This window comes from Accipiter gentilis, chromosome 23 (genome assembly GCF_929443795.1).
Source record: "Accipiter gentilis chromosome 23, bAccGen1.1, whole genome shotgun sequence".
Lineage (NCBI taxonomy): Eukaryota > Metazoa > Chordata > Aves > Accipitriformes > Accipitridae > Astur > Astur gentilis.
Genome location: NC_064902.1, coordinates 7,056,165 through 7,070,397, shown reverse-complemented (window position 1 = coordinate 7,070,397; position 14,233 = coordinate 7,056,165). Strand labels below are relative to the sequence as shown.

Sequence of the window (14,233 nt, the reverse complement as noted above, 5' to 3'; positions counted from 1 at the left end):
CCACCTCACTAGCAGGCCACTGCCCCTACACCTTAGGAAACTGCCATGTAGAACAAACTCGTTACTGTTACTCAGAAGCCTGCATTTCACTGCTGATGTTACAGCTTACAAAGTCAACTCCCTGCCGTTTTCTCATTTTTCAAATCTGTTCAAGTAGAAAGAAAATTGCTGTGGAAAACAACTGAAAATCACATGCTTTAGTTCTTTTGTATCTACTAGTTTTAAACTGATTTTTTTTTTTTGAAAGGTCACTGAAATGACTTAATTTCTTAAGTCCCTGCTCCCTGCAACGTTATTCCCTGTAATAATACTCCCTTACCTTGACAAAAATATGAAATCATTCCTCTGAAAAGCATATTTTTGCTAAAGCATTTTGAATTCTACTAAACAGCCTGCTAAGATAGCTTATTACAGAAAGAAGCATTCATGGCTTATCAGGTGGGAAAATCTTGCTGTAAAGTAAATGGGCTTTAAGTATGCAGTTTTTAAGGTACTTCCTTTATGACAGCGTAAGCAAAGAGAGGACCTTACAAAATAGAAACAATTCTTATAAAAGATACCTTTCTTTTTTTTTTAGCTGTGACCCTCAGTGGCAAACCTACCTACTAACTTATCCACCAGTGGCACCTGTACCCAGTAATTTCACTTTTGTTAGCAGAGAAGCTTTTACCCTTCTCAGTGTGACTACAGACACCAACTGCAATAAAGCTGTAAAAAAGTAACAGTCCCACATGCTTTTGTCTCCTTTACAGCATATATATATATTTGCATGTACGTATTCTCCACAGATGGACACAACCCTTCTACCTGCAGAGGATCAAATGACTCTCTATTTCAATAATTCATCAAAACGTCTCATCTAATTTCTTAGCTGTTCCTAGGTATCCCAAAACAAACATGGCCACACTCTGATAAGGTATCTATCTTCTGACAAACAAGTTTAGTAAATAAACTACCTATTCAAGATGAAGTACTTGAAAGAGTTTGTGTTCAGATAGGGTGAAGGGATTGGCAGTGGGTGTCGTCCCCCCCATACCCTTCTGCAAGTTTGGCTAATAAAAACTGTATTATTTACAACTATGCCTACATTGTACACATGTGGGAATACTGTGCTAACACCACTCTCTAATCATTCATTACCAATAAAAGCCTAACCAGAGAACGCTCAGAAGGTGCTTGGGATTACTGACAAAACAAATTATATTACACAAAAATATTTCAAACCAGTTTTGTGGCATCAGTACCAAACCCCATAACTAGTGCATCAAAAAAACCCCCAAGCACCTAAAAAGCAAACCTGTCATTTTAAATCAAGGTCCCCATGAAAAAATATACAAGCATTACAATGGGAAACTTTGAAAAAATATTATCTTTGGCTTACTGACCTGAAGCATAAACACACATCTCTCCCATCCAGGGAAACCCATTAAGACTTCCTGTTATGAAGTGGCTTAGCTTAAATAAACTAGGGAGGAAAATAATGCATACTTAAGCAGGACGGACAAGAGCAAAATTAAGCAACAGACTTCGAAAAGAACAGGCTAACAGACTTGAGAATTAGCAGTGAGAATCCAAAAGGGCTGCCACTCCAAGCAGATTTGCAAAAAAAGAGGTAGTTTTTAATCAATTAGTTCCCTTTGATAGGGAGTTAGAGCCTGTGATTAGGAGAGAGAAGTCATCCAGCCCAACTTCAGAACGACTTTCAATGTACTAGAACATCTGTAGCGTCCGGGTGAAGCCGTTTCAACGTGCCTCTCGCAGCAGAGAGCTGAACTCGGAGCCGTGCAATATTAATCCACAATGACTAAAGACAACAGACTGGTGGGCTCCGACAGCATTAGGTATACTCACTACTGATTCAGACAGCAGAAGAGGACCTCTCTTCTCTGGTCTGTGGACAACACTACATGGAGAGCGGGAGGAGAGGATTTGGAGGGGCCTTGAATGACTTACAGCAATAAAAACAAATGCAAACTTCTAGTCTTCGGTTAAGGGGGTCAGGGAGCCTCCTGCGTAAGTCCAGCATAGATGATAACTAGCTAAACTGTCTTCTATGGGAAAAAGATCAGGGGTTTACAACAAGTTGTATATTTCAATCTGAAGATAACAGAACAAAGTCGATCCTTTAGCAGGCTACTGTGAGGTAAGACAGTAAGTGAAACAGTTCTTCAGTCCCTTTGCAACAGAACAAGAGGCAAGAGCTATAAAGACAAGGAAACTTCTGATTTATTTTCAAATGATTGTTTTGTCAGCTCTAAGTGAGAAATTCTCTGTCACTTCTTGGTTGTGTTAAATTAGTAGTGAGGGGACACACAAGGGAGGCTGATAATATGATTGGGGTAAAAACCTTTCTTTGAGGTATTAGAAAATATTAGAAAATATTTGAAGTATTAGAAAATAGTTGCAGCAACCAGTGACTCTGTCAGAGAGTCACCGCATCTTGACCAAATTAGAAACTTGACATTTAACCACATTTTAGCCCTTAAGAGATGAAGTTCAACTGATGTCATCGGCAGGTCAGTTGATAGAATAACTTTAAAGCAATTGGGTAGGTGCACACACAAGAAAGTGGCAAACTGCAGTGTCAGATCTTAAACAATTTTGCTTTAAGAGTACTCCTTCAGTCATTTGTAGATGAACATTTACTAATGAGGCACAGAAAAGGGTGTCCTCCTCTTACAGCTAATTACTACGACCAGAAAAAAAAAAAATTTCTTTGTTCCACTGAAGACAAGCATGGTAAAATTTATCTAGAAAAGGGCAAGTCTGGGTCAGCCTTTTGATTTAGCCACTTACCAAAAATTCTTATTCTTTACATGTCAAATCAAATATTTTTCAAAGGAAAACAGCCTCTGTGCATAAAGAGCAATTATGTAATATATTTCTGTTGCCGTTACTTTAATTTCTTTTTCTACAGAGGGTTCTGCACCATTAATCACTAGCAAAGTATTACAGTATCACCTTCTAGGGTTCCCTTTCGAGGGAAAAAGAAAAAAAAAAAAAAAAAAAAAAAAGGCAAGTGACCTGCCCTTTGTAAGTTAAATTTAAGTATCAGTCAGTCATGTGTCTTCAGTTCTCTGACTTTTTTACGGACAAGAGCTGGAGAAGTGATACAGCCACTCATGGAGAATTAATGCTGTTCAAAAGGGAGGCCGACCTCTGACCTGACAGCAGTGCCACTTCTCAAGCAGTCCCTGCCTACAGCCACTTGTTTCTCCCTCAGCACTACCCCCTCTGTTGTGCCGGCTAGCTACAGGACCAGAGCACAGAAACACTCCAGCTTAAAAATAACATCTCCCTGTTTATTTTTCTTACGGTATCGGTTCTGTGATCCAGCTCCAAAAGTTGTGTCATCTCTTCCGCCACAGCAGCTCAGGGACAGGAATAACTGGGTAGGTGCTGAGGCGACTGCTGAGGAGAGGTCACGCTCTCCCTCCCATTCTTGGCCACAAGGTCCTGCTTCTCTGTCACATGGGTCACAAAAAGTCCTACTTGTTGAGGCAACTTTTAAAGGTTTTGGAACAACATACCAGATGTTTTGCATATGAGATCAAAAGGATAGAAACATTCAGCAAAACCAGCAGACAGAACAGAACCATCGCTTCCAGCGTAGCACAGCATTAACTGAGGGAGAACTGCTCTTTTACCAGTGTAATGGTCCAGGCGGTGGGGTCAGCTTCTCCTCCTGCTAGCAGGGAGAGGCCCAAAATAAAGTAGAAGAGAACGGGGCTGTCAAAACTGCGACAAACGTACCTATCCTCCTCTTTTTAAATGTAAGCAGTAGTAAGCATGACAAGTTGCAACTTTTTTGCTCTAATGTCCTTTGGAAACAGATTCCTTTTCTCACCAGTACCATTGCGAGGACTGGCTACCTCCCTTTCGCTCCCTTGTTCCACAATTGCAAGCACTTCATTGATAACGTAATAGTTCATGGTTTAAAAAAATCTAACCAGAGTGAAGTTAGGAAATACAGCTAACAAGTAGGCTTTCATTTTCCTAGTACATACTTTTTGTATTCACTTGTTCTTATCTTCACCGAGTAGTCCAGTGTTACCGTAAAATGCATAAAGATAAGCGACACCATTCCCAGAAAAAAGATACTATCCTGGCAAAAAACCATGTGTAACTCTTCATCTTTTGAAGCACAATCCATAAGATTTATCTATTTGTATCTCTTAATTCCAAAACCAACAGTGTGTGCACATCATTGTGAGGTACTTTTGTTTGGAAACTGCTAAAACTCCTCATTATGAGGATGCTCCGACTGACCAAATGTTACAGCAGTGCCTACTGTTGTCATTCAGTAACGTAACGATGACTGCTACATGCATAGCTTTTATAAGAGCAATGCAATTTTTAACCATGACTGAAACACTCAAGTATGCAAATGTAGCACGTTAGCAAATTTTTGACTTAACCATAATTGTATGACGCTAGCACGAAAGGTTATTGGTTCAATTCTAAGGTAAACAGGATCTTGGTCTTTAGATCAAACCGTAAAATACTTGTAGCTGACGTTCCCTTTTCCCTCCCCCACATTTCATTAACACCACCTTCACGGTCAGCCGAGTAAAAGCGCCGGGCTTCTTTTTCACTCCTCATCTGAAAGATGCCAACTACAGTATGGGATAGAGAGAAAAATCTACCAGTACTGTTCTGTTCCACGCTGTCGTTCCCTCAGAGCAGGCAGGGCTGGGGTCACTACGGCCTTCGGGCTTCCTTGCCTTTCTGCCAAACTCAAACGAGCAGCATAACACGTTACTGCTCATCAGCTGAGCCGCCGTAACAGCCACATGAGCTCACCGGCGGCTCCAACTCCAAGGTATAGCGTACGCTCTAAGCAAGCGCAGCGTAGCGTGTTGCAATTTAAACAAGCGTGCCTCACTTCGCTGTCGATGACACGACAAGGTGCACTTGCAGTAAAACTGACAGTGCCTCACCCTTTCCTTTTGCGTATTCTAAACCCGAGTGTCTCCGCACACACCGCCGCTTCTTGCCGGTCCTGTTCAAAGCAGAATACGTGCCCGCCCCCGAGGCGATAAACTGTTATCAGCACGGGCGCAAGCATCAGGGAAGCAAATTTCAAACACTGCGTTCGCTTGAAGCACTCGAAGCGCAGTCTCTGGGAAACAACGCCGTTCGCCCCCAACGTCTGTCCGTCCGTCTGCCTTCGAAGCCCGTCAGCCGTTCCCCCCGGCGGCACGGCGGGCGCTGGCGCCCGGCTCCAGCCCCGCGGGGGTGGGGGGTGGGGGTGGGGGGAGTCGGGACCCCGCCGGGGTCGGAGCGCGGGCAACTGCGGAGAAGCCTCCTCGGGCTGCCGGGCCGAGCCCCGCAGCCTCACCTCACGGCCCCGCTCCAGCTCCCCGGGCACCAGCTAAGCCCCCGGCCGCGGCTGCGCTTCCCTGAGGCCGCCGCGGCCCTTCAGGGCCCGGGACAGCACGGCGCCCCTCCCGGGACGGCAGCGCCGAGGTCCCGGCACCATTAACCGAGCCCGAGCCCCCCCCGCCCCGCCGCCCCGAGGAGGAAGGGACCCGGCCGCCGCGGCCCGCCCCCGCCCGCCAGGCCGCGCGGAGCCGGGGAGGCCCGGAGGCCGCGGCCCGCCCCCTCCGCCACTCACGCATGAGGGTGCTGAAGGCCACGACGCCCAGGAGCCCCTGCAGGAAGATGCCGAAGCTGTCCATGAGGGCCCCGTTCTCGCAGCCGCGGTCTCCCGGCCCCGCCGCCGCCCCCCCGCCCGGTTGCGGGGGGCCGTCGGTGAGGCCGAGGCTGCCGTTGGGCGGCGGCGGCGGCGGCGGCGCCCCCCCCATGGCGAGGCCCGGCCAGCGCCCGCCTCAGCGGCGCATGGCGGTGGCGGCGGCGGCGGCGACGTCGCGACCGGCGGGCGAGGCCGCGCCCCCTCCCCCCCTCGCCCCGCTTCCTGCGCCGAGTCGCCCGCCCCGCCGCGTCACCGGCCGCGCCGCTCTCGCCCATTGGCCGAGCCGCGGAGCCGCACGCTCCGCCCCCGCCCCGCCCCGCCCCGCCTCCCGCGCTGCCGGTTCTGCCTCCGGCGAGGAGCGCGGTGGCGGCTGGCGGGTAGAGCGGGTCAGCCCGCACCGGGGAGGGGGGGCAGCGGGCGGGTCTCGGCCGGAGAAGGACGGGAGGTGAGCGGGCCGGCTGCTCCCCCTCCGCCCGGGGAAAACCGACACGGACCCCAAACCGAACGCTCCAGCCGGCAATGCCGCCCGAAGGGGGTGTCCCCCCCCCCCGCCCCTGTGCGTGAGGGGGGAGCTGCAACCGCAGCCCCGGCTCCGGTGCCGTTAACGTCCCCCGAGCCTGCCCGCGGTTTGGCTGCAGCAGCCCAGCCGGGCTCCGAGCCCCTGGGTCAGAACGGCTGCCGGGCCAGGTTTTGCCCCCCCAACGGCTCTAGCTCACCCCCCCCCCCCGGGTTTGGGTCTGGCAAGTTTGACATCGAACGAGGAAGAAAAAGTTACGACCTGGACTCTTCAGCAAAAATGTTTGTTCTTTTAAAGGGGCAACCGGTGGCACAATGGATTTAAGACGTCACACGCCAGCGCTTCCATTTAGAAAAGGAAGCGCCTGTTGAGCAGCGAGTCTGACCGGCCCCGTCCCACCCTGCCCCCCCCCAGCACCGGGCACCCCAGTTCAGGCTCCTACTGTTAGCGTGGGGTCAGCCTACGTCACGTTGCAGTCTAGTTTTTTTTCTTATACCGTTTCTTGAATTTCTTTAAATAACTGAAATCCCAGTGTAAATATGAATGTACTTGTACGTACGACCCAGTAAGTACAGTATGTTTAAATCTATCAGAAACTGAGGCAGAGCACACGAAGCAAGAGTTGTTCAAATAATGACATTTGCTGCATCTATCTTACAAGCCCACCTACAAGACCGTCCTTCCTGGCAGGCGATGCCCAAGAGTACCGGCACGCCGCAGTGATTTCTCTGATATTTACGCTGTGCATAAACGTCTGGAAGTTGCAGCTAGAAAAAGAAACGCTCTCAATTCTCAGACTTTCAGAGCACACAGCCAAAATGCACTGCCCAGCGCCTCTGCACCCCATGTCAACGCTCCTCTGCTTTGAGCTGCGTCAAAAGCCAGAGGTCAGGAGCGCAAATAGAGTTACCTGAAAGAAAGGGCAAGGACCAAAGCAGGTTGCTTGTTCTCCCCCCTGCACACAGGGATCCCAGCCATCAAGCACTGCACTTCAAACATGGTCCTGACCTATTTACTTGTGGCCTAGGAGTGGTTTTTAAGCTTTCACAGCTGCTGCTGAACATTCGATGTTCCACACACATACCTGACCGGGATGCTTATGCTGGTTAAAGATCTACCTAATGCTTTTTACACACAAAATCTGTGTTTCAGACATGAATCTGAAAACATAACTTGAAGGGTTTATGCCTCGTGTTACACCATATTCCATGCTTTAAAATAGATCATTCCCTAAAAATACCTCTTCAAGGGTTTTCAGCTCCTCCTGACTCCTACAAACCCTTCTGAAACCTGTGGCAGACAACAAAAATCTGCCTCCTGGTATGTGCTATTATTCACTAGCCTTGAGATTTCTTTCAAGTAGACAGTGCTCTGTGAAGGCAAGTAAAAGGTTTACATTAAATCCTACATATTTATAGATGTTTAAAGACAGTGTTAAGCAAATCAGTTTCATCCCACTCCTGTGCATTTTCAGCACCCAGTATAAAATCAGTTCAAGGCGACTGAAGTGCAGCCAAGGAACAAGTGCCGCTGAGCACACGAGTACAATCTGTTGGAACGCCGAGTAAGGAAACAAGAACTTTACGAGGCTGACCTGTTTCTGAAACATCCTGTGGATCCTCACGTTAGTCAGAGAAAGCAAAGCCAGCTCTTTTTAAAATTTCAACTTGCCGGGATGGTGTAAACCTTTACAAAACCATCCAGCAGGAGCAGCAGCATCTGCAAGGTTTGCTTTGGATTGTACCAAGCAGCTCCTTATGTTCAGAGAAAGCAATAGCAGAAAATTACCCTGATTCGTAGGTTCTGTCCTCAGCTCCTGTATATTAGCGTCAGCATCCTGTGAAACAAAATCTGTTACCTTAGAAGAAGGCTTAGATAACTAGGACTCCTGCATTTGAGGGAATTGTACACAACCCAATCAAGCTCTTAACACAAAGCTCGTGCAAGTGGTATTTACGTGGTCTGCATTTACCTTTTATGCAAGTAATGGAACATGTTACACGGTTTCCCCCGTGCTTTTGTAAGATGGAAAATTGCTCATGGTAAGCAGCCGCATTTATCATTACATTAATACCAAAGCCATCAGTAACAGTTTAAGTATCTTTTTTAATTTTCTTACAACCACTTAAAACTGTCATATACCACAAACTTATGTACACTATTTACAGACAAAACAAGCAAAATATCCATCCAAAATATTTTTTTAAAAAATCCTCTGATTAAATTGTTACACCTGCTCAAACAATGGTGGGACTTAATAGGCATATTTTCTTGTGCATGTTTCTCTTCCATGTAGTACTTCAGTCTCACTGCATATATATATATATTTAAAAGTTAAAGAAAGATAAAACAACAAGCAGAAGGGACACAACACAATATGGTTTTAAATCTTTGTTTAAGAACAAGCAGCTAATTAAAAAAGGCAAAATACAGGAAAAGTGCATCAGTTCCAATGAGTTAGTATAAGAAAGAGGCCCACAGGTGGAGAGCAGGTACCCTTTAGGGTAAAGTCTCCTAGAAGACCTGATTGTCTACAAAGATTATTTAAAATTTTAAACAGAAATTAAAAAAAAAAAAAAAAAAAAAAGGAAATGAAAGAGGAGAGGAGAAACATGACACCTCCAGAATTTTTTTTTCCACGAGGTTTCTTGGAAACTGGTGCTCAACAACTTTCAGAGTGGGCAAGAATTCATTTGTGCCCAGACCTCATTGTTCATTCATGCAACTTGAGCGAGCCGTCCCCGTGTCTCAAGCAGAAGGCCTGTTCCTCTTGAACTGTGCAAGGCTAGAGGACTTCCATAGGCTCTGTGCCCATGCTTGTGCTAAGTCAGCTAGACCTACTGCCTCTGAATTTTGGCAGCGCAAGACCTGCTCGCTTCCATGGCTTAAAGCTGAGCCAAACACTGCTGGCTTTGCACCTAACAGAGTAACTTTGTCTTCTCATCAAAAAGTCCATTTATATGTCTGGTGCATTTCAGAACAACAGATGCGATGTTGAGGAAGCTAGAAATGACCGTGGAGACAAATTGTCACTAACCTTAACTCATTTTTGCTATATTTCATACAGATTATTTTAAAGTTTTTTTTTTTAGAAAAAACGCGTAACAATAAAAGAGGCTTGTTGTAACCGGTGTTCCCAAGTCCCACTCTAATCCTTCACCCAAAAGGCTGCCTTTGAAAACAAGGCTACATGCATGTTTGGGGAAGGTCGGCAGCACTCTGAAGTAGGGTTCAGCACACAATCCCTTTAAAATGGAGCCTTCAGCCAACATCTGAAGTCTCCTGACAGAGCCCGCATCTTTGTGCTTAGTTACTTTTAGGTAATTTGAGCTCACAGTAGGCAGTACCGAATCTGCCACTATGTGACAGAACTGGTTAAGGAGTAGCTTTGTATAGGATAATCGTATTTTTGGCTTTCTGGTAAGGCTACTTCATCTAGTAACTTCTCCTCTAACAATAGATTTGGTCCAAAGGCATGCAGTCTCCAATTTGAGCTCGATAGTTTTGAAGCCTATTCCATTACATTCAAAAATCTCTCTGGCCACTTTGCCTTTTGCTAACAATGTACCAAGTCTCTGTACTTCATACAGAAGAATGGAGTACTCAGTCCAGTCAACTGTAAATATATTTACACTTCTGTGGACCTAGCAGCTAAATACGCCTTCCCTCCTTTAAAGCATAATTGGAAGCAAGAATAAACATTAGCAAATCCTAAAGCAACAACAAAATACTGCTGAAAGTTGGGACAAGAGAAAGTAATCTCAACGACCACTCCCGAATTCTGTATGTACTGTTTCCATTAATCCCAGGAGAGACTGCAAACACTCCTGGAGTTCTATACAACACACAAATGAATCTGCCTTTTATTTCATTCCTCAAAGAGCAACTTTCAGAAATGTTTAGCATTAGGAAAAAAGTAGTCTTCATTCACCAGGATCAGTGCTGTACCTCTCCTCTTCTGGAAGGACTGCTTTCAGTTTCGGATGGACTGCAAGCTGCTCATGCTTTGGGGGATAACTCTACCACATTAACCTCCCATGATGTTTCTGGAGGTCAAATATTCTCTATTATGGAATCCTTGTGTTGATGCAGAAAGCACCCCATAGTAATTCAACAAAATCTTTCTGCTTAACAAGGCTAAGCTTTGCACAGTACGAGTGCCATATGGAGGCACCACCAGGTTTCTAAAGCTATGATGTGCGAAACCAAGACTGTACAATGCATATGAAAATAAGACAAGCAAGAATACAAACCCTCAATGGGTCGGCCAAGGGTAATCTCCTTTTACCCTCCACGTAAGCAGTACACGAGGCCCAATGGAGGGCTCATTTTTTTGTAGTGAAGACATTTGCAACACATCACTGCCTTTCTCCTGGACTCCAGCTTTGTCGTATCTTATGGTGAATGATGTGGTAGAGGACAGCACAAATCCCTGAAGCCTGAATTACTGCAGTCCCAGCAACTCCTGTCGGTGAAACATCAGTATCACCCGAAGTCAAGATTCAGCCATCAGCTACCCAAAATCCAGTTTTGAAGAAACAGAGCAACTAAAGCAGTGCGTGAGCTGATTTCAAGTCATGTTGGAGTAAGATGAACAAACATAAGTGCAGTTGTGCCATCTGCCACGCATAGAGAAAGAGGAACTTGAAACAGAGTCAAGTAGAAACCCCATCCATCAAGATAAAGCCCCAATTATCCCTTTTAAATCCAGCAATAAAACAGAGTGCATTTTTTCCAGGAAACAGAGTGTACAGTACCCGTGTGCAGCATAAAAACATTTCACAAATAATGAAAACATCCCTTTTGAAAATCTCAACAAAAATAGATCCCATTGGGACCAGACTGTCAGTGCCTCCCAAAACAAGGCAGAAAAATCCAGCCTATAAAACATGTCAAAGGTGACCGGTAAGTATCCCACTAACCTCTGAAACTGCTGACTGCTTTATTTACTGAGAAAAAGAAGTATGACATTTGTACTTAAAACCCTAGGCACCATGTTAACAGGTTCACTAAATTACCCTTTAAGCTCTGTTCTCTCCTAACAACTACTTAAAAAGACATCTATCTGTCCATAGAGAAAGACGGAAGCAACGTCTCTTGGCTATGCAGGTCAATTTTCCTGGACATCAGTGCAATAGAATTCTGGAAACCCTAAAGAATGACAAATATGATCCAAAAGCATCATCTTCCAGCCCAGAAGTTCTCTGCTGGTCACATTTCTCAAGACAAGGTGCTGACAGCAAAGCAGGAGTGTTTCTTTCCAAAAATTTTTCAGGCCTAATGGCTTATCACTGAGCTTGTCCGAAGGGAATAGAGTACAGGCAGATGACCTACGCACAATATGAAGAGCTGAACCATCCATTTATTGGCCACAGATCTGGTGTGAGAAAGAAGACGGGGCACTTTGATTTCAATTTAAATATGTTTTCAGACTCTGCTTACAACTTGGGAGAAAAAATTGTCCTAGCTACACACTGCCCTTTCTCCCTCAAGAATATTCAGCTAGTAAACAGTCTGTCTGACATTTGCATTTTGATTCTGGAATGAAAAAAAAATAATCTGATTTTAGCACTTTTGTAAATAGTTCTGCCTTCACTACGCAGTTATTCTAAGGGGCAAAAGAAATAAACCCCAGTTACTTAGCTTTGCTTACTCTAAACAGTTTTCATTGGAGGTAGCTCCCCCTCAACACCTATGTGGCAGATGCAGATACAGGCTGTGCAAACTCAGCTCTTAGTTTACAGACAACCTCCTTGCTGAATCCTACAGCTCACGGCATCAGAATAACCAATCACATGAGGCCTAAGGGACGGTTGAATCAATCCATTTGACCAGAGTGACCAGTGTTTATCAGAAACCAGCAAATGCGTCTTTCCTAAACAAATTCCTGCAGTGAGCACCTTCCTACCTCAAATGCCTTAGTATGCCAGGGGCTTTCTGCAAAAATGTATTTGAATAGGAGGTAAAGGACCAGGGCTGTACACATAAAGTTCCTGCCTGTGCTCCTTCAAATACTCTGAGAACAGGCGGAGTGAATGAATGCAAGCTATCTGAAACCTAATGCTTATTTGATGCAGATCTTGAGCCCAATGCAAGTTTCCCCACAACTTTAATGGAAAGTAACATAAGCCCTGTTACTTAAAGTGTAAAGCACAGGTCTACAGCAAGTGGCTGATTGGGTTTTATTATCCTGGAAATTAAAACCAGCAGTTCATTGTACTGTGGGTCTACTGATGGAACTAGATGTCCCTCTGGTCCTTTTCCTTTTCTCTAAAAAAAGCACATAACCCCCTTCCCAACCCCCCACATTTTCATCAAGTCTGATCCTGAGCAGCTGGAATAGTTAAAAATACAAAGTCATGCTCGTAAGATAGTTTCCAGTATGCAAACACTGGCAGAGCTAAGTTGCAGTCCTCTATTGATCGCAGTTTCCTTAGTGTATTCTCTATAAAAGATGTTCAGGTAGCAAAGCAAAAGTCTGCTGACAGGCTCTGTGTACATGGCCCAATTGTTTGCTATAAGAAAAAGGAAATAACGTCACACAATTAAAAAAAAAAGTTATCTGACAATGAAAATACAGAAAATGCAGAGGCACTTTCTCTTTCCTTCCTTTTTTCCTACAGCCCGTCTGTAAGAGAAGTGCAAAATAATTAAGTTTTGTGACATCTGGGAAAAAGGTAACATCCAGGTAAAGCCTACACAGGTTTCAGCTAAAGCTTTGGAAGAGAAGCTCTGTATGCTGATCTTGGTTTGTACTCCTGACATGCCTACCGATGAGAGACTGCTGTGCAGCTACAGACAATTTGTCCAGAAGTAGTTCCCTCCCTTTTTAGTTCATCACTTCTACTGTTCAGGCTACAGAGGTAGTAAAAACAAAACAAAGCAAAAACCCAACAACGAAACAAAAAACCAAAATAAACACCCCCACCCCCACCCCCCCCAAAGGAACCACACTCTTGCTATACTGTACATTCAGAACCCTGTGGCCATGTTGTTGTCCTAACAATGAACAAATTCATTAAAATCTCAACATTAACACACGAATGTGCAAAGAGCACATTCCAAAGCCAGTGCTGTGGTAAAGCAAGTGTTCGTCCACAGGGAGGGAAGGGGATTCTGTGAATCATCAGGAACAGAGAAAGGTTATTTCTGGCAGCCTACATGCTAACGTAAACAGGATCTGTTTCTCCTTTTAAAGTTCCGTGACAACAGAACTATTGAAATGTCATTTCCCACCAGAGGAGACTTTTCTGTAATCATTAAAAAATACATTAAAAAAAGGGAACCATAGAGCAAGAGACTATTGTGTTCCCGAGCTGGCAGCTGGTAGAGTAGCCCCTATGTTTGCATTGGCATTTTGCTCCAGATGTTGTCTTCCTTTTGTCAAAGTGAAAAACTGAGGCTGACAGATGCTCTTAGGGCACCAGGGCCTCAGCTTAACTTCATTTGGCTTTCCTTGCTAGAGAGAAAGGAGCATATTTTCGTAGTTGTGCTTCAAAGGTCCGCTTCAACTTGGCTGCTCCTCAGTTAGCAAACTGCTGGTAGAAGGCAAGTTTGACCCTCTCAATGTGATGGCAAAGTTTAATAGCTGGCCCAAGCTTCAAGTCCATACACTCCTGAACAGTGGGCAGGGTCAGCAGCAGCAGCGCCTGGCCATCGATTTCCTGTCAGAAGACAAAAACTCCATAGTGACTTTGCATTTTTATTTTCCCTGCTCCTTCAGCTTTGGCTTGCTGTAATTGCAAATTCATGACCATTTGTGAACTAGATGTTTCTTTCATACTATTCCACGCAGCTTAAAAATCTCTCTCGCACAACAAATTAACTCCTTTCTTAAAATGTCAGCTCAAATTCACTGGCTAAGGGACAGAATCTCATGAAAAGTTATTGGAAAAAATCAACCTAACAATAGAAACCAAGGAAATTTAATGCAGAAAGTCATTTTACCTAACCTCTGCATCTTTCTATAGAAACAGAGGTTCTACAGGGAAAAGTACATTTTCTGGAACATCTACCACAAA

At 45.0% G+C, this 14,233-nt stretch overlaps 2 protein-coding genes across 5 annotated transcripts in view; both read right to left on the bottom strand.

Moving 5' to 3' along the window:
* STIMATE (STIM activating enhancer) overlaps positions 1-5,834 on the bottom strand; it is a 38,362-nt gene extending 32,528 nt beyond the window's left edge. The window contains exons 1-3 of one of the 4 annotated variants that reach the window (XM_049826407.1): positions 5,618-5,697; positions 4,941-5,002; positions 3,316-4,728 (exon numbers count right to left, since the gene is read on the bottom strand). In XM_049826407.1, the coding sequence (XP_049682364.1) occupies positions 3,316-3,544 (229 nt within the window). In that variant the 5' untranslated portion in view covers positions 3,545-4,728; positions 4,941-5,002; positions 5,618-5,697. Of the gene's footprint in view, positions 1-3,315; positions 4,729-4,940; positions 5,224-5,617 lie in introns of those variants that run through there. The other 3 variants (XM_049826409.1, XM_049826406.1, XM_049826408.1) reach the window with 3 other exon arrangements.
* A 2,503-nt stretch (positions 5,835-8,337) lies between these two features.
* The window catches only part of SFMBT1 (Scm like with four mbt domains 1), an 85,090-nt gene continuing 79,194 nt past the window's right edge, over positions 8,338-14,233 (bottom strand). The window contains exon 21 of the mRNA XM_049826390.1: positions 8,338-13,876. Coding sequence (XP_049682347.1) covers positions 13,736-13,876 — 141 coding nt within the window. The 3' untranslated portion in view covers positions 8,338-13,735. The remainder of the gene's footprint in view (positions 13,877-14,233) is intronic.